The 19,659-nt window shown below is 46.5% G+C and overlaps 6 protein-coding genes across 7 annotated transcripts; all 6 read right to left on the reverse strand.

Moving 5' to 3' along the window:
* Positions 1 to 1,426: 1,426 nt before the first annotated feature.
* Positions 1,427 to 2,359, reverse strand: LOC121054202 (uncharacterized transmembrane protein DDB_G0289901-like). The gene has a single exon (XM_040523230.1). The coding sequence runs from the start codon at positions 2,357 to 2,359 to the stop codon at positions 1,427 to 1,429; it is 933 nt and encodes a 310-aa protein (XP_040379164.1).
* A 902-nt stretch (positions 2,360 to 3,261) lies between these two features.
* LOC102722211 (blue copper protein-like) lies at positions 3,262 to 4,072 on the reverse strand. Its single transcript, XM_015836044.2, has 2 exons — positions 3,898 to 4,072; positions 3,262 to 3,799 (listed from the first exon to the last, which is right to left on the reverse strand). Exons 1-2 carry the CDS (start codon positions 4,070 to 4,072, stop codon positions 3,417 to 3,419), a joined length of 558 nt encoding a protein of 185 aa, XP_015691530.2. The 3' UTR covers positions 3,262 to 3,416.
* A 2,179-nt stretch (positions 4,073 to 6,251) lies between these two features.
* LOC102722490 (mavicyanin-like) lies at positions 6,252 to 7,254 on the reverse strand. The gene is made up of 2 exons (XM_006653574.3): positions 6,957 to 7,254; positions 6,252 to 6,844 (listed from the first exon to the last, which is right to left on the reverse strand). Exons 1-2 carry the CDS (start codon positions 7,195 to 7,197, stop codon positions 6,609 to 6,611), a joined length of 477 nt encoding a protein of 158 aa, XP_006653637.2. The 5' UTR covers positions 7,198 to 7,254; the 3' UTR covers positions 6,252 to 6,608.
* Positions 7,255 to 9,304: 2,050 nt separating this feature from the next.
* On the reverse strand, positions 9,305 to 11,930 carry LOC102722766 (mavicyanin-like). The gene is made up of 2 exons (XM_006653575.3): positions 11,686 to 11,930; positions 9,305 to 10,012 (listed from the first exon to the last, which is right to left on the reverse strand). The coding sequence occupies exons 1-2, from the start codon at positions 11,852 to 11,854 to the stop codon at positions 9,594 to 9,596; spliced, it is 588 nt and encodes a 195-aa protein (XP_006653638.1). The 5' UTR covers positions 11,855 to 11,930; the 3' UTR covers positions 9,305 to 9,593.
* Positions 11,931 to 12,590: 660 nt separating this feature from the next.
* Positions 12,591 to 14,454, reverse strand: LOC102723050. Its single transcript, XM_040523553.1, has 2 exons — positions 13,871 to 14,454; positions 12,591 to 13,471 (listed from the first exon to the last, which is right to left on the reverse strand). The coding sequence occupies exons 1-2, from the start codon at positions 14,357 to 14,359 to the stop codon at positions 12,815 to 12,817; spliced, it is 1,146 nt and encodes a 381-aa protein (XP_040379487.1). The 5' UTR covers positions 14,360 to 14,454; the 3' UTR covers positions 12,591 to 12,814.
* A 2,090-nt stretch (positions 14,455 to 16,544) lies between these two features.
* On the reverse strand, positions 16,545 to 19,512 carry LOC107304100. 2 transcript variants are annotated; one of them, XR_001550094.1, is made up of 6 exons: positions 19,458 to 19,512; positions 19,146 to 19,380; positions 18,964 to 19,029; positions 18,795 to 18,843; positions 17,544 to 17,616; positions 16,545 to 16,871 (listed from the first exon to the last, which is right to left on the reverse strand). XR_001550094.1 is itself a non-coding variant. In XM_015836473.1 (5 exons), exons 1-4 carry the CDS (start codon positions 19,486 to 19,488, stop codon positions 18,804 to 18,806), a joined length of 372 nt encoding a protein of 123 aa, XP_015691959.1. In that variant the 5' UTR covers positions 19,489 to 19,512; the 3' UTR covers positions 16,545 to 16,871; positions 18,795 to 18,803. The 2 variants fall into 2 exon arrangements, 1 of the variants encoding a protein (XP_015691959.1); XM_015836473.1 differs by lacking the exon at positions 17,544 to 17,616.
* Between the last annotated feature and the right edge of the window lie 147 nt (positions 19,513 to 19,659).

Raw genomic sequence — 19,659 nt, forward strand, 5'->3', positions numbered from 1 at the left:
GGTTCTCCTATTACCACCGGCAGAAACCGATTAGTTTTTGGTTTTTCTATGCACTGTGAAACTGGAGAGATCGGATGCACTACAAATTTACCATCAGCAGTGCGCCACTAATGCCTATATGAGTGGTGATCATCGCCTGAAACGAGTGATGAACTGGTGATCATTGTACATGGACGGTGGTTGGAGTGAAGGCAAGAGAACAAAAGTGAAGGATGCGTTGCTTTCCTTGCAATGTAAGCCCCCCCTAGCCTCCAAATATTGGCATGGCTCTTGCCTCTCGCCATGCCACGTTAAAAGGTAAAGAAAAAGAGGAGGCGAAAAGGAAAATCATGCGCCCAGTTACGGGTACGCTGGTGGTGCACTAATGCAACGCCTAATCATTGTACCAGAGGTTTGAATTCAAGTGAGACCTTAGTGCGGCCAAAGCGGAAGAGGCCTTATTAAGAGGAACCAGGCTGTCCACAGAGACAATTCTGCCGCTCTGGGCCATGGCCTTAGTTTGGGAGTCCCTGTCAGCCGTAATGGCAAGGACGACAGTAGGAGCTAGGTTAAGTATAGTTAATTAGGAAAAAGGAGTTAAAGAAAACTCCTGCGAAAATCATGGGATCAGCAATAGCATATAGAGTATAATATAACCACTACTCGATCAGCTTTAACCCCGCAGTTCATGCCGCTTTAATGTACCCTCTTCCTGCTCCAAAGGCAACGTACCAATCTACCATCAGAGATGTGTACAGGAGAGGCTGGTACTACTGACCGTGCATGTTGCTTTCGGCTTCTGAATGACTGCGTCCATTGAGTGCCCCCTAAATGAACAACCTAGAACTGCCACGGTATGCTGAAAGAAGTAGGTGGAGTAATCGACCCCCTAGCGAGGTTGAACTTGCGTCAAAGCTTGGGCACAGCTCGCTGTCAATCTTCTTCCCCAAGTGCACGCATGCATTTTCAGAGAGCAATCGGGATGGTAGTAGTTTCGCATCCATTTCCCATTGAACCGTACGTACTGCTATACCACTGTAGTTCGTCAAGGAGATCGATGGCGTCGTACGATTCGGCCCGTGAGATCTGAAATGTAGGAGTATTCGCGTGCAGGGAAGAAGAAAGGAATACGTATTAGCATGTGCCGGTTGGCCATCGTACGCTACAAATTAATACACGCGGCGTATGCTGATGAATTACTGTCCTGCGTCATAAACACCAGTAGGTGACCACTGACCACGCTGACTTCACTGAGCTGTGAGTAGCTCATTTCCCGTTCCAAATTGAGCTGCTTAGATTAGATCTTCATTTCACCATCACACTTCAATTTACGCGCGCGCACGATCGCCGCCGCCGCCGAGCTATATATACGTCGCTCGAGCTCTCGGTACCTCCATTGCTTAGGCCACTTGGCACAGAACCACTTCGCGGTTTCGCGCTAGCAAAGCTACGAGTTAAAAACAAAAACAGAGACGCTAATGGAGCTCCTACGACCTCTCGCGCTTTGCTTGCTGCTCGTCTCCTGCGCCGCGCAGTCGCCGGCCTCGTCGCCGTCGGCGTCGAACGCTCCTCCGGTCAGTGCCGGCGCGCCGCAGGCGTCCGCTGCACCGCCTACTACTGCCGCCGCCGCCTCGTCGCCACAGGTCTCGGCCGCTGCCCCGACCACAGCCTCCTCGGCGCCGCAGGTCTCCGCCGCTGCCCCAACCAATGCCGCGTCGGCTCCACGGGTTTCCGCCGCAGCACCGACCAACGCCGCGTCGGCTCCACGGGTTTCCGCCGCAGCGCCGACCAATGCGGCTTCGGCTCCACGGGTTTCCGCCGCAGCGCCGACCAATGCCGCTTCGGCTCCACAGGTTTCCGCCGCAGCACCGACCAATGCGGCCTCGGCGCCACAGGTTTCCGCGGCAGCTCCAACGACCAAGGCCGCCGCGCCACAGCTGGCTGCAGCGTCACCCCCGACCGCCACCTCCTCGCCTCCCGTCTCCGCGCCTCCTACGGCAGTGACAGCTCCCCCTCCAGCTACGCCAGCTCCGGTAACACAGCCTCCCGTCGCCGCACCAGTGGCCTCCCCGCCCCTTGCCACTCCACCAGCGGCCCTTCCTCCGGCCACCGCGCCACCGACATCAGCACCTGCTCCACTGCTCGCTGCCCCGGTCCCGGCGCCTGTCGCCACGCCGACCATCGCTCCCGCGCCAGCGCCAGTATCGCCTTCACCAGCTCCGATCGTCGCCCCGACCCCGTCGCCCATCATGGCACCCGAGCTGTCGCCCCTGATGGCACCGGAGCTGTCGCCTCTCAGCTCACTCTCGCCGGGGCCCTCGCTCGCGCCGGCTTTGGCGACGGAGGACGAGTCAGCGGCGACGCGCGCGCCCGCCGGCATTGCCGCGTTGGCGGCATTGGCGGCGGCCGGGCTCGTAGCCTTGTTTTAAGTACAGCTGAGTCACACCACCATTACTTTCGCGTTTTTTTTTCTGTTAACCTGTTACTTGATCGTGTTTTCCCGTTGCCTTTTCTGTTTGCGTGTCTGCATGTATGATTCTTGGTGTACGATAAATTGGTTATTTATTTCTTTTTATTTATGGATCGGATATATATTCTACAGTTGCTCCGTAGACAGAAACCTTTGTGTGGATCTACCGTGCATTACGCCACTCACCAAAGCCTTGAGTTTTGCAAGCAACACACAGCAGAAACAGAAACGGTACGTCTGATGTATACGCGTGATTACGAGCCGAAGCATACTCGGTAACAGAGCTAACAATGTAACAAGAGATGTCGTTTGCATGATATAATCATGGTAGTATTAATCAAGAGTCGGACAGGGCGCATGCATATAGCTATAGGTTACGGGGCATATACAGCATGGTCCGGGGGGCAAAAGTTGCACGGATTAATCCGTGACAGATGGTAGCTCGTTGGGGAACAGAAGAACATGCGTGCAATTGTCACGCACCACGGTTGGTGGTGTACGTACGTGTGTGGCCGGCCCGAGACGCCCACAGTCGTATAGTACAAACCAAGAACAGAGCAGCAGAGACGGACAATTGGACACGCACACGTTTGGATTGGACCGACGCGATCGTTTCGGTACGCTTTTGGTAAAATACTACCACAAAGGCATGGATGGCACAGGCAGTGAAGGCAGCGAAGCGACGCACCGCGGTGTCGGTGCCGGACCGCGACTGCGATGGTCAAATTCTGCTATTTCTGTCGGGCTTCAGTGCAGACCAGCCTGAAATTTACCGGCCCGTCCCGGCCCAAACAAGAATGCATGTAGTGCGTGCAGGTGCCAGAAAAATGACGTCGACATGGTCCAAAAACATCACAAACTCGCCGTTCGCAGTCGCAATTTCAAACGCATGAATAAAATCTATGCAAGTTGTATAAAACTGACACACCTATGCTCTTCGTTTCTTCATCTTCAACCAATCACCAGTTCACCACACAAACAGTGCTGCGGCTACGCACAGCCACGTCGCCGCCGCGGGCCCCACCATTAGCCGGTGGGACCCGCCGAAGTCGAGCGTCGGGACGCCCGCTTCGCCGCCGGCGCCGGGCGCGAGGGCGCCCGCGCCCCCCGGCGCGGCGCCGCCACCCGGGGCTCCCGCCGACGTGGGAGTCTCGACGACGGGCACGTGCAGCCTCATGCCCCCGAGGCAGTGCAGCTCGTTGCCGCAGACGAAGTAGCGGTCGCCGGGCGCCGTCAGGGGCACCGTCGTGTTGCCGTCGCTGCTGGTGAGCACCGCGTTGGCCGTGCTGCAGTTCCTGTACCCCGCCGCGTCGACCTCGCTCACGGTGTGGTACTTCGAGTACTGGAACACTGCCATCGTACGTACGTTCGCACAACACAAGCGATCAGCTGGAGAGCAACACAATTTAGCCAGGGGCTTATTTATATATAGCTCTCGTGGTACATACCTAGGGTGTCGCCGACGTAGAACGACTTGCCGTCGAGCCAGGACGGGAAGTCGGCGCTGATGTCCCAGCCGGCGCTGTTGCCGACGCTGTACATCGCCGCTTCGGCTCGCCTCGCCGCGCCGTGCACGAGCAGCAGGACGCAGCAGAGCGCAAGGGACGAGCAAGACCGATCCATGGCCGACGACCGCGGGATGGTAATCGATGCGCAGCGCGTGGCTCTCTTTGCTTAGGAATCTAACGCGTCAATGCCTGCCTGCGAAATTAAAAGGCCCTCTCGATATGTAGGAAGTTCTTGTTGAGGATGGATCACCTAACTGTTAATACTTAATACTCTAAGCGAACCGGGAGGCGTTACAACCAAGCTGCAAGCCACGCAGCACGCGGACGTCGAGGCGAGTCAGCTCGGCTGACAGAGACACGGTGAAGGTGATCAGCTGATTTGAATAGTGGTGGCCTTCCGGGGGTTCGTCCGGCCGGTGAGGTTTGGTGCAAAAGGTATTTGGCGGTTTAGCGGTTTTTCCTTCCCCTGCCTCAGATTCTTCTTGTTCGTGTGGTGATGTCATGGGGTAGGCAATCTATCTCCTCCATGCATTTTATGTATTTCTGTCTGGTTGTACTAATTGACAGCTCTTCCAGTCAAATCGGGAAATGAGCAGAGTTTGATCCAGTAAGACGGTACGGGACTCGGAGGCTCAACGCTCAGGATAGTAACACTTTAAAAATATAAGGCGTATTTTATTTGTTTAGGTATAATTTTGATCAATAATTAATTTGCTAATATATTTATCGGGCACAAAAGCATCATTATAAAAAAAAAGTCGTTCGACTGCCGTGGGGTTTGGATACTCAATATTTGGACAGCTTTTTTTGTAAGGGATCTATAAGTATAAAATTTATCCTGTATTAAGGCCAAAATTTCAAAAATTTAGGCTGAAATGCAACCCTCCTTCCAGAGAAACGGCCGCTGCAACTTCAGTGTCACACGGGCTTGGCAGTTGGCAGTTGGGCCTATCGTCACACGTACGGCCCATACCGTTGTCTGTCCCTGGCGTACAGGACTGCACCCCAGCTCATCCTGGCTCGGAAGTTGGCACAATCGACACGTAGGAAATGCCATCTTCCAACTATTCTGGCGTTCCTTGTGTTCTGTAAATGTGGAAAATTAAGGAGAGCTTAGTATTAATGTTTTCGGAATTGCTATGTATCATTCGAATGAAATTTGGAGATAAAATCTTACAGATTTTGAACCATTAGATCCATGTCAAGATTCGTGCACCGAATTCTCTCCTCCGGCAGACTCCCCTTCTTCTCCGGCGCCGGCGACACCCCCAACTCCGGCAGGGAGCATACGAGTTAGGGTTTGGGGTTGGGAGAGGGGGAAGAGGGGGGGTTTCTTGGGGCTTAGAGGGATGGTCGTGGGCGGCGGAGGACCGGCGGTGGGCGGTGGACTCCGGCGGACGGCGAGGCGGCGGTGGCGCCACCAAAGCCGTAGGGATGGAGGATGGCGATGGGCCGGCGTCCGCGGGGCAAAGCAAGCACGAGATTAGGAGGTGGCGGCCGGTGGAGACGGGGAAGGGGCATCTCACTGTCAATAGCTTGAGAAGAAAGAGAGGTGGGGAAGGGGGAGCAGGGAGGAGGGGGGCTCGTCGGGAGGGGGGAGGGGGGGAGGGGAGGGGGCCTCACCGGCGCCGTTGATCCCTTCCGGCCAGCCGGCGAGGCGGGCGGCAACGCGGTAGGGCGGTGGCGGCGGCGTGGTGGGAGGGTGGATCATGCGTGGTGGTGGCGACAGGGGTGGGGGTGGGGTAAAGTTAGGGTTTAGGGTTTGCACGAATCTTAAAGCATATTCAATGGTCTAAAATTTGAATGATAGGAGGTGGGATTTTTTGTCACATGATATATAGACAGCTCCTAATGTTTTTAATCTTTTGTAAGCTATACAACGTTCTCACCTCGTTAATTTGTTGATCTTTCGTGGGGTGAAAATTCGGATCATGTTCTCAAAAATTTTCGGGTGAAGGAACTCCAACTGGTATAGCATTATGGTCCTGTGGGCTGCGGCTGACTTTTATGGACTTATAGTTGGTCTTAAATATGGCTTAAGGTTTAGGTTTCTAATAATGCCATATTTTTTTATAAACATGATGCCACATTTTTTTTATTAACATGATGCAATATATCAACTACTCCTTCCTTTCTTTCATTTTGCAAGGGAACAACGACTACCCTGTACCTTGGACCGGGTTTTAATAATGGATCTTGCAAACAAAGAAAACTCTACGTACAACAATGATGATTGACTCTCTAAAAACCATTTCAAGATGAGCATATCACCATCCTCCACCACCAAACATTGCATCAGGGTACTTGTTGAGGAGAATGTTTGAAAAGATTTTATTGCCTGATCCAAGAAACAACAAGACGCAAGGATGCCATAAGCGGACACTTCACAAACACTGAACACGGGCGAATGTGGCTCATAATAAAAGAACTAAAAATGGCATGCAGCTCAGACACACACAAGGAAATGGGAATTTGTAAATAGCACTGCCTCTTTCCGAGCGGCCATCAGCCTATCAGGGAGAAACGTTCACGGCGGCGAATAACAGCAGCCACGTCGTCGCAGGAGGTCGGGCTCAGCTGCCAGTACGTGGCACCGCTTGTGTGGTCGACGAGGTCCTGCTCTTCGTCGTCCCGGCCGCGTCGGACGGTGCCTACTCGCCGTCGCCGGGGCTAGACGGCTTCGCCGAGGCGACCGTCACGGTGAGCTTCATGCCGGAGGCGCAGTGGCCGGAGCTGCCGCAGATGAAGTAGCGGGTGCCCGGGCTGGTGAGCGCGACGGCGGCGGTCCCGTCCCGGTACGAACGCAGCGGGTTGCTCGGCGAGCAGGAGCCGTGGTCCGCCGCGCTCACCTCCGCCACCGAGTGCCGGTCGCTGTTGTACTGGAACACTGGCGGCCCCCCGGCACGCACGCACGCACGAACGAGTTAGCGCAGGGAAAAACCAGGCCACTGACACTGGGACCCACTCGTCTGTGTAAACTCTGGAGCCTCTTCACTTACAGAGCCTATCGCCGACGGTGAACGCCTTGCCTCTGGCCCAGGCAGTGTAGTCCACTCCGGTCGTCCACCCCGACGAGTCGCCGACAGTGTAGTCTCTCGCGGACGCCGGCGCGGCGGCGGCGAGGAGGAGGAGAACGGCCACGAGCACGCCGCCGGGGAGAAGGCCAGCCATAACGAGACGCACGTTTCTTCTGCATGGCCAGGCGAGCGGCACCGCCAAGATTATGGTCGACCCGGTCATTATATAGGGCAATTTGACAATTAGCGTGCCAAAGTTTACACTTTACACTGATTCGAGCGTTTCGCACTTGACACGCAGCAGAGCAGAGAGGCATGTCCGCATGTCTGAAAATTGTGTCTTGTACGCTCGGGCGTCTATGCGCGAGTTCGAGCTGAAACGGTCTGCACAGTGGATTTAACCAGCCGTCGTGCATATCTAGCCAGGTTAAAAACAAGCTCCGGAGCAAAATTTGCACGGATTAATCCGTGACAGATGGTAGCTCGTTGTCGCTGAACACGGTTGGTGTTGTACGTGTGTGGCCTGGTGGGGGAGACGCCATAATCGTACGAACCACGAACCGAGCAGCGGAGACGTACGGTCGGACACACGTATGCACTGGATTCGCATGACCGTTTCGGTACACCAAAAGGCAGGCAGTGAGGCAGGGAACGGAGAACGACGCCCGCGTTGTCGGTGCCGGACTGCGGCTGCCGAGGATCAAAATTCTGCTGTTTTTTACCGGGCTTCAAGTTCAGAACAGAGACTAGCCTGAAAACGCAGGACTGGCTGCTGAAAATGCTCTAAGGGCCGTGGTCATGCAGCTCATATCTACACTTTTGAAAGATGTAGATTTGTACATCTCAGTTACTTTTAAAAATATAGATTCGTATGTCTTTAAACTCCGGAAGGAGTATATTCTCTGACGGTTTGACCACTGATGTGGCTCCTCGTTACGCTGGCAACGGTGGCACACACCATTGTGGTGATTGGAAAAGATAATATATATGTAAATAAAAAATGAGTCCAGTGGTTACAAAGACGACTTTAGTAGCATTTAACGTACCCGTCTAACAGCGAGACGCCAATTTTTTCAGGATATGCCAACCAGCCATGCGTTCTTAGGGAAGAGTGTGTTGTGCGTGCGTTGTGAACGTCTGCGTTGTGCTGTGTTCTTACAAAATAATTTATAATAAAACTTTATATAAGTATTCTTAGCAATCTTAAAAGACATGACTGTAAAACAAAATTTGGTAAAAAAATCCAAAATCAACTCTAAATTCAAGGCTAAAAATTTAAAATTTTGCTTATAAGTTTAAACAAAAGCGAAAATATGGAGGTGAAGGAGTACACCATACTCCAACTATTATGGCATTCCCTCATATCATACTTTCAAATTTATTTTAGGCGAACAAATTTGTTGCTAGACCGTCTGATAGAGCCAATCTCATCGTTTTGGCAACAATTTATATGAATAAGTCAATATTTAAATTATAAATTATAAATTTAGTTGAATTTTGTTTTTTATTAATTAATTCTACAATATACGTTTTTACAAGAACACATGAAAATCTGAGTTTTTTACCGTACTTAAAAAAATATTTTGAGGTGATACATTTAGTATCTTCACGTACAAATATATCTTAAATGACAAAATTTTGTTCATAAACTTTTGGAACCTCAAGATACTTCTCAAGAATGATAAAAAGCCCAAAAGTTTTACCAATAAATATTTTTTAATTATTAATATTTTATTGTGCTTATACTTATCATAAACGAAGGCTGCATCACTTATATTCCCTCCATTTTATAATGTAAGACTTTACAGTCCTGCCTAGATTCGTATGAATGTTAATAAATCTAGACATATATATAAATTATATATATTTATCGGTTGATAAATTTAGATAAAGCTAGAAAATCTTATAATATGAAACGAAGGCAGTAATTTGTCTTAACAAATAGTCACCGTTTAGGTTTCTAATGATTTTTACGTCATTACGTGGCACGTACTACGAACTACCTTGCGCCTTGGACTAAGTTTAAATAACGAGTTTAAGGCGGATCATCCTTTTATTTTCTAAAGAAAAAAGACAAACAAAATATTCATAAATAAAAAGTAATTTATAAATAAAATTTATATATATGAGTTATTAGCGATCTAAAAGTTAATACTAGAAAATAAACTAAAAAATAAACTAAGATATAAAAAATCTTTAAAGTCAACTCCGAACTTTTAAGATTAAAAATTTAAATTTTAGTTTATAAATATAAACAAAAGCAAAAAAATGAAAAGAAGTAGTGTCAAACATACGTAGTTATTGGTAGAACGATGATAACTGATCCTCCAAAAAATAATTAAATACAGCAATTCATGATGAGCATACTGCCATAACCAAACAATACACCACAGTACATTTTTTTTCAAAATACTTTATTGTCTGCAAGAAACAAGATACTCCAGTAGCTCAAGAATGCGTTACCATAGCGGTAAAGCGGACACTAAAACCAAGTTTATTTGAGCAACACAGCGAAGATAGCTCATAATACAAAACTAAAAATGATGTGCAGCTCCGAGCCTCAGACAAGCACAAGGAACGGAAGTTTATAAACAGCACTGCCTCTTTCCCCAGCGGCCATCAGCCTATCAGAGCAAAGCTCGCAGCGGCGAAGAACAGCAGCCACGCGGCGGTGCGGACCCGGCTGCCGGTGGCACTGCTTGTGGTCGAGGAGGTCCTGGCCGTCGTCGTCCCTGCGGCCGCCGGCTCCACGTCCGACGGCGCCTCCTCTCCGGGTTTCACCGGCCTCGCGCCGCTGCTGCTGCTGCTGCTGCTGCCGCCGCCGGAGAGGGACTCGACCGTCACGGTGAGCTTCATGCCGGAGGCGCAGTGGCCGGTGGCGCCGCAGATGAAGTAGCGGGCGCCCGGCTTGGTGAGCGTGATGGTGGTGATCCCGTCGTCGCTCTTGTACGACCGCAGCGGGTTGCTCGCCGAGCACAAGCTTAGGTCCGCCGCGCTCACCTCCACCACCGAGTGCGCGCGGCCGTTGTACTGGAACACTGCCGGCCGGCACGCACACGTACGACCCCACAAATCAGCACATAAGAAAATTAAGCCACTGACACAGGGACCCACTCGTATATGTATCATGCCATCCTCAATATAAGTTTTATGGACACGATTACCTAGAGCAATATATCATCTAAAAAGTTTAAAACTACGATAAAACACTCATCTTTTAATGCATAGTTTCATTTATTATTGTTTTATAGGTTATATGTAAGATACATGTTGTCTAGGTAATAGTGAAAGGTTTCATCTCTCTACATTAATACTTTGTCACATCATCAACAATATCTACATGAAACCCTATTTATTGTCCATGAAACTTACATTGAGATTGGCCACAATAATGCAGTGATCTCTTCATCCCATGAAAACTCTGACTAGCATGAAATGTAACACGTTACAGACTTACATTACTATATCTTTGTTCAGATTTGTTGCACTATTATATACGTGTACTCTTACAAAAATAACTAGCATCATGGCCCGCGCAGATTGCGCGGCTAGCTTCGTTATGAAATTTCTTATAATATCAAATATAGTTTCATATTATATTATAAAATATAAATATTAAAGTGACAATATAGTTTTAAACTCGGACTTAACTTAGATCAAACTTTTACATTCACGTTTTTCCCCTCGTCCAATCCAGATTAAAAAATCCAATCCTTCCAAAAAAATCGACATTCTTTTTTATCCAAAAATCATGTTTTTTCTCTTTTTGATCCAGATTATAAAAAATGCAATCCTTCCAAAAAAAATACACATTCTTTTTATTCAAAAAATCATGTTCTTTTTATCCAAAAAATCATGTTTTTTCTCCTAAAAAAACTCCTTGTCCAATCCAGATTCTAAAAAAATCCACATTCTTTTTTATATCCAAAAATCACGTTATTTTTTATCCAAAAATCAAGTTCTTTTTATTCTAAAAATCATGTTCTTTTTAATAGAAAAATCATGTTTTCCCCCTTGTCCGATCCAGGTCAAAAAAATCCAATCCTTCCAAAAAAAAAATCCACGCTCTTTTTTTATCCAAAAAATCACTTTTTTTCTCCTAAAAAACATTTTTATCTCCTTGTCCGATCCATATTAAAAAAATCCAATCCTTCCAAAAAAATCCATATTCTATTTTTATCCAAAAAATAATGTTCTTTTTTCTACCTAAAAAATCACGTATGTTTCCTCCTTGTCCGATCCATATTAAAAAGATCCAATCTTTCCCAAAAAATTCCACGTTCTATTTTATCAAAAAAATTACGTTCTTTTTTCTCCTAAAAAAACTCCTTCTTTTTTTCTTTTTCTACGATTTATCTACAACTTATCTACAACATTATAATCTGGACCCATCATGATCTAACAGTGTATATTTTTTCTTTTTCTCTAATTAACGTGGTAATTTCTAGCTTGTGAGAGCGAACGTGGAGCCTTCTTTTTCTATTATTTTATATATATAATAGATAGATAGATTGGTAGTGGTGGTGAATCTACCACCTAGCTACCCGTTATTAGCTTCATTTTATTTTTTAAGAAGAAAAATAACTTAGATCTATATATAAACTATTTTTATTAACTCATTTTAATAATATACTAATAATATTTTCTAATAAAATTTCGTTACAGTACACTACCAATATGCTAGTAGTATTTGAAGAGAACGTGAACTTACACAGCGTGTCGCCGATGCTGAACTTTTTGCCTTTGGCCCAGGCAGTGTAGTCCACCCCGGGGACCCACCCCGACGAGTCGCCGACCGTGTAGTCTTTCGCGGACGCCGGCGCCGCGGCGGCGACGACGAGGAGAACGGCCGCGAGCACGCCGGGGAGAGGGCCAGCCATTTGACGAGACGCACGTTTCTGCGTCGCCGGATCGACCAATGACCGGCGCGCCGGCGGCCAGATCACGGCTCGAATGGTCGAGACTGCAGGCGGCTGGCGCCTGAGAGCTCGGTCAATTTATATAGGGCAATTCACCAATTAGCGTGTCGATTAGCTCTCCTACTCATCTTGACTTTGGGGTATACTGAGCTGTACACTGTACAATCTTAGTTATGAGCGGTAGCTAGCTAGCTGCGAAAACCGAATAATACTTTTATTCACTTACCTAACTCATCTAATTAGTCACTTTATGTAGCCATCGGATCACCTGCACGATGCGTACGTACGGACTGGTTTAGTGCCTAAACGTTTGCTTTGTCCATGAATAAACAGCGGAGGAAGGGCCAGGATTAGAAAATGGTCAGTAGTGTACTTAACATAGAGGTGCCGTCCGTGAAGTAGAGAGGAGAGTTGGTTGAACAAACCGATCAGACTATTTGTGTGCTTCAGTTTGCTAGGCTTTTCGCGTTTCCGTCGCATGAATCACCGTCGCATCGCACGTTTTGCTTTGCTTCTTAAACCGGTCATATGGACGTACAACGATATGGCTTATCGATCACCCAAGAGGGCATATCACAGGATTCCCATAACTTCACGATTACCCGTAGTTCGACGGGCGACGGCCTGGTTAAGATTGCACCTGGATCAAAGTATCAAACGGCGTGTCTAATCATCTGTCACTTTTGCACGATGAAAGTTTAACACCGAAAAACTGTGTCACCTTTAAATGCGAAGATAAATCGAACCTTTTGCATGTTATACTAGAACGAAAAAGTAAGGCCACTTTTTTTTTCTGAGAAAGATAACCACAACACGTAGTCACGTACGCCAATTCCACTAGTGCATTGCACGGAACATCACCAAACCAAATCTGGATACTGCTACGAAACGTATGATGCGGCACGAACGTCTGTGTAATGCTCACTGGTTCGGAACGGTCGCGCTGATCAAGAGCTCGCCGCCGCCGGCCGGCGTCATCACGACGACGAGGCCCTCGTCGGCGCACGGCGAGACGACGCTGCACGACGCGTGCACGGGCTCGCTCCCGTCCAGCGCGATCTCCCCGAGACCGACCTCGTGCCAGTACGCGGCTCGGAGCGCGTGGCCCCGAGACAGTGCCGCCGCCGCCGCCGCTGCCGTCGTCTCCCCGTCCCCGTCACAAGCGTGGACGGTCATCCCTCCCGAGCCTTCGGCCGCGAGGACCGTGAGCCGCGGCGGCTTCCCTGCGCTGCTACCCAGCTTCTCGAGGGCCCGGTCGACGCAGGCCGCCGCGAGCGCGCGGCGGTCGACCTGCGCGGCGGCGGCGTCGGCCCTGAAGAGCACGGTCATGATGCTGGCGGCGGAGCAGGCGTCGAGGGGAACGGACCTGAGGCGCCTGGTAGCGGCGCCTGGGGTTTGGAGGTAGCGCGTGTACTGTATCACCGGTGGGGCGCCGCCGCCGGCGGCCTTGCTCCGCGCCTGCATCTCCGCGTGCGTGCAAGCCCACGCCTTGAGGAAGTCGACGAGCGACAGCGGGTCGGCGAGCAGCAGGCTGCAGCACGCGCCGATGGCGTAGCCACCGTCCTGGAATCGCGTCAGCTGCAAGGGAAACACGAATCAAATGTGTTAGCTATAACTATTCAAAAAAAATGCGTTAGCTATGCACTTCAATGTTATAATCCAAAATTTAAAATTTTAATATTAAATTTAAAGTTATTTTTTAGTTTCTCGTCGAAGTTTATTTTATAACCCTAGATTTTAGATAATTAAAAATATGTATTTAAAAGAATTATTAATAAATTATTTTTTGCAGATATACCCTTTAATATTTTTCGTAAAAAACACACAATCACCACGTTAATCTTGTGGTCGTTCGTGCCAGTTTTGTCTTTGTTATCTTGGCGTGGTCATAGCTACCAGTCTACCACCATGGCTACCACGTGTCAGAAGGTGCAAGACGTACTTCACCATTGGAAGGCACGTAAAAAAATAACGTACCTGGACGAAGAAGGGGGCGCAGAACTCGGGCTCGTGCACGTCGACGTCGGTCCAGAGCGCGAGCGCGGCCTCCTTGCGCTCCAGGTCCTTGGCCTCCAGGAACGCCGCCATGGGCATGTCCACCGACGCCAGCACCAGCCGCACGCCGTTGTCGTTCAGCCTCACCTCCCACGTCGACGCCCCGCCGTCGACGTCGCTGCGCTGCAGCCGCAGCCGCCCGGTCATCTCCGGGTGGTCGGCCAGCGCCGCGCTGAGGGACTCCTTCACCCACGCCGCGCGCTCCTCCGCCTCCGCCACCACCTGCTGCTCGACGCCCGCGGCGCCGCGGTAGTAGAGCACCGCGCGGAAGCGGCGCTGCAGCGCGGCGGCGGTGAGCGGCGGCGCGGACACGGCGATGGGCAGCGTCCGCCCAGCCCCCGTGACTCGCGTCGGCACGGCGGTCTGCATGGACTCGACGTGGATTAGCTTCGTCGTTGCCATGGCCGCCATCTGGTCACTCGCTAGCGCCCCTCACTGCTAGCTAGGTTAGTAACCTTTTTGCTTGGAGATGAGATGTGTTTGGTCACTGGGGAGCTGCTCAATTTATACTGGGCACTCCCAAGTTGTATCAAATGCAGATGAGAAGCCTCATGCTTGGAAGTAAAATCTTACAAACGACGGAAGAATGTTATTATACTTATACTTATACATTGGAAAATACGCTATACTATACTGGCTAACAAACAGTACGTTGTTTACGGGGTCAATTCATTTTGTTATGTCATATTTTGAACTTGTTTGACTTTAAGGGCGAGCCGTACATCCATCATATGGTGGCGACATCATTCAGTTCCGTTTTGGACAGATGTAGCTTGGATTTGGCGAGCTACCCACGGCAATTTGATGGTTTAGTATTTCGCGGGAGTACTTAAGGTCATGCATATACTATGCGGATGATGACCAACCGGGTGCGTGTGCAAGTTTTGGAGGGAAGCCGCATCCTGGTACTATACTGCACCTGCAGCATGCCAGCATTATAGGGGATCAGATCATCAGAGCCTTCTGTAAAGAGGGATCAGAGGTCTTCTTTAACACGCCATCAGACTTGTTCAGGGGATGCAGACAGTGACTCAAATACACTGTTATTCCTTTCGTTCCGGATTAGTATTAACTATGAAAAGTGGAATTACTATTGCGTCGACGTCTCTTCTATTGGGAAGTTGGCCTCATAATTTAGTTTGCTTACTTGAAAAAAAAAAGAGTGAAGAAGAAAACTTTCCTGCTAGCAAGATTCTTGTGCAGCAGTGGACCGCGGACACACGCCTCGGACGAGCCAGCAACGTTCTCAGAGGGCCGTCCACCGCCTGCATTTGCCGCGAAAAACCCACAACAGATACATGAAACCGCCTTTGTTGAGATGGGCCTCAATCCCGGCCCATCCATAGGGCCTGGAGAAGTTTGTATTATAGTAAGAAAATAAACCGGACCGGATCAGGAGTTAGAACTAGAAAAATCCGAAACCAGTGATTCCATCTGTGAACCAACGGCCATAGCGGGTTGACCTCCAATCCAGTTTTGCACTATAACTGTAACGAGCAAAATGGCTCTTTGGACATTGGATTTTGAATACACTTTCACCCATATCTTTTTTGCTAATGCTTATATTTACGAGCGAAAATTTAAAATTATCAATCTTAAAGTTAGAGTTGATTTTAGGGTTTTTTTCCTAGTTTATTTAAAAGTCTTATGCACAAATAATTTTTCGCTCTTAAATACACCGTTCGCTTATTCGTTGTTTAAGATTAAATATTGGTATCTTTTGCACGTGTTAAATTATTCGTACACTGATAGTTGTTATTTGAGATATATGTTTGATCATTTATCTTATTTAAAAATATATAATTATTATTCTCATTGCTTTAAATTGCAAGGGGGTATAGATTCATGGATCCATGGTTGAAGTATATGTTTTGTATATATGTCTATATTTATTAGAGAAAATATTTTTATCACTTGGTTGGATATCCACTCATTTCTTATATGACATCTAAGTAGTCGTTAATTTTTTAAAAAATAACAAGATGTATTAATAAGAGATATATCACTCCATAAACATGCAAATTCAAATTTGACTTATATAAGTTGTAACAAAAATAACAATTTAACTTGAATGTGCACACACTATTTTTAGTTTAATTTAGTTTTTATTATAACTTGTAGACGTTGAATTTAAACTTGTATGTATATGAAATGATATATCTCATATTAATTCATCTAGTCAAATGTTTTAAGCTATTTATGTGACATTCAAGAAAGAAGTGGATATTCAACCAAGTGATGAAAATCATCTCCTATTTATTAGCATACACATAAATCATGCAAGTCAATACAATTCTATATTGTGAAACAGAGGGAGTAATTATTTTGCTATGTTTTTTTTATCATCAAAGGTATTTTAAGTATGATTTATAAATTTTTATATTTATATGAACTTTTTAAATAAGATAAATAATGAAACGTAGATTAAAAGTTAAGAGTGTCAAATAAAAAAAACTGGAGAGAGTAAATATGAAGAAATCAGATTGTATACGGATGCAAGCTCAATCAAACAGGGGCTTCTAATGTGCGAACATTTCGTTTCCAATGTCCATGTACATGTAGCATTTGTGGCCTTCGTATAAATAACCCATTTCAATTCTCATATATATGGTCGTGGTATCAGTTTTTCAAGATGATATGCATTGGCCTAAATAATTGATACGAGACCACGAAGTAGAGTAAAAGATAGTTTTCTGCTGAAAGTCCTGGAGAAACATCCGGCATCGCGAACACGTGATTAGAAAGTATAAGGGAAGAGAGAGTGCCAAAATTATTACAGACCGACGCTCTCTTCACTGCAGGAAGTTTCTGAAACTCAAGACATGCTGCTGCTACTACTTGTCAGATATGTGCGTCCAGCTTCGTGAGACAAAGGCCATCCTACAACTGTACTACTTAATACCTTGTTTGATCCGTTGGTGTGCTGCATATCGATAGAATAACCTGTTAGACTAATTAGCTAAACTGCTAACTTGAGGCATATGCAAGAAACTTATGGTAGTAAACCAAATAATATTAGTAAACTACTAACTTGTGGCATATGCATGAAACTTATGCAAAATATTAGCTAAAGTAACGTATTTATCGTTTAGAACAAAATTTAGTTAAACTTCTAAAATTCTGATCATCAATAATTTTTTAAATGCTTGGTTTAAATACACACAAAATCTCCTCGAAAACTACTATCATAATATTATAAACTTATTATAACACAAAATTACTTATCGAAATTCTAGAAATTTATCCAAATATTATTCTAAACAATAAATATTTTGACTGGATGCAGTACTAACATTTTTCTGAAAACTGCTGAAGTACTAAAGCATGCATGAAACTTATGGTAGAGTCAACAACAAATACAGTAAATGCTTATAAAGATAAAGATAGGCCTGAACAGAGTTGAGATTCATCAATCTCACACCAAACATGCATGTAAGCTCGTGGATTGGTTTTGTGCCGGTCGAAAACATGAGCATGTAGAAAAAAAAAGTCGAATCTTCCTTTGGCCTATTGTTCAATGCACAATATAAAGGGCAATTATTGTAACCAAACAATATTTGGCAGAGATCAGAAGTAAAGATACGTTTTATTCTACCTTTGACCTATTGTTGAATGCGTCTAGGATGAAAATGATCACATCAACAAGTTTATGTTGTACAACTGAATCACTGCACAAAATACAGGGCAGATGTAACATGTAGAATGATCGAATAATGGATTACAGGGACATAAGTTAAATAATTTGTATGTTCACATGCTACTAGACATCATACCCTGTGTCTTGCGCAGATTAAAACTGTGCAAGGACAAAATGGTTATTATATGTTGCACAATAAACCCATAATCATTTCAATCTGAGGACAACCTATTTAATCCCTATGAGTCAATCTATACTCGTACTCCACATAACAGGAGCAAAGCAAAGTTGGAACGCAATGTACCGTAGTGAGCACTGATCAAACAACGCAAATTACACAATAAACCACAATTACCTTAATCCGAGGAGTATATATTAAGTATTCTCTACTAGAATTTTATGGTCCTTCAGAAAACATACCTGGTGTGCCAATTTTTTTTGGATTTTTTAAAGATACCATTAAATGATTGTGAGTTATCCATTGCTTTGGATCCAACGGATCTGATTTTATTATACTACACCGCTATTATGTATGGCACGAATTCTATAATAATAAAATTGAAATCAAAATATTAACTCTACGATAAAATTGTGTGTAATATATTATTTTAAAATAGATAAGTTGATAAATATATCTTACCAAAGTTTAGAATAAAATATTTAACATACTTATAGAAATATATATAGTTAGATATATATTTTTTAGTATAACATAGGAAATTGATGTGCCAAAGTTTTACACCAAAAAATTTACCTCTGGCACCTTCTTATCAAAATACTCATTCTCTGGAAGTCGATACTCATATTCCACGGAAAAAGAACAAATCAAAGCTTTATTGCTGGAATTTTTTTAACATCCTTTAAAAAAAATAAGTACCACATATTTTTTAGTATAAAAAGTATGTAACTTGACGTACCAAATATTTATAGCAAAATTCTTGGTACCTAGAGGTACTTTTTAAGGGTGATTAAAAAACCCTTGCACTAAATTTTTTTTACTTCAAAGATATTTTTCAAATACGGTAAAAAAAACCCTTATTGCTAGAATGCAATCTAGCCTAGCGTCCATCGATCAAATGACACAAACTGCAATGACATTCTTAGAATACGGGCAGAAACAATTGCAAAGGTGTGCTACTCGACCTCCCATAGCAGAAACAAAATCAAACACAGCTTTGATCGAGGATAGAATACGAGCAGAATCACAACCTGATGTTACTAATCCTCGTCCTCCCAATCGCCAAATGCAGCGGTCTCACTGCAACAACACCAGGAGAGCAGATCAAATATCCACAGACCACAGCTAGCAGCTAGAACTACCATTTGATCACCTATGGAGAAAATCGAAAGACGAACAAATCGAGTTGAGATCGCGCACCATTGAAGCAGGTACTCCGGGTCGCTGCTCCCGACGAGGCGGAGGGTGCGCTTCGCTTCGTTTTTCCTGCGCGGAAAAACCGCAAACACCGGCGATCGCACAGCGACGGGTCAGAATAGGCTTCAAATTCCACGAAGCGAGCCTCACCCAAGTCCAACAGGAGCAAGCGGGCGAAACAATACCTGCGGCGCTCACGGGGGCCGATGAGTGGGCGGCGATCGAAGGGCGACTTGAAGCGGTAGGAGCGGACGTTCCAATCGTAGAACTCGTAGAACTCCATCGCCTCGTCCATCTTCCTCGGCCAGCGCTTGACATTGTTCACGGCGACGCTGGCTCCCCCTCGCGCCACGGACTTGGGGATCACCCACGGCTTGAAGCCTCGCCCGCACTCCAGAAATCCGGAGCCCCCAAATCGATCTGCACGGACACCGATCGAGACTTTAGAAGCCAAAAAATTCCGCCGAAAACAAACCAACCAAACCGAAGACACATACATACATACATACATCTCTGTGGGTTCTTCATCACCGCGTGGGGAGGAGGAGCCGGCTTGCTAGGAAACCCTAGCTTCTCGCCGCGGAGAGCTCGAGATGAGCTGGTGCGCGACGCGAGCGGCGGTGGCCGGAGACGAAGGCGAGGAAATGGGTTGCGAGGTGGTGAAGTGCTTTTATAGGATGGGAAGCACTGGTCACGGGA

The sequence above is a fragment of the Oryza brachyantha genome, chromosome 4 (genome assembly GCF_000231095.2).
Source record: "Oryza brachyantha chromosome 4, ObraRS2, whole genome shotgun sequence".
Classification (NCBI taxonomy): Eukaryota; Viridiplantae; Streptophyta; class Magnoliopsida; order Poales; family Poaceae; genus Oryza; species Oryza brachyantha.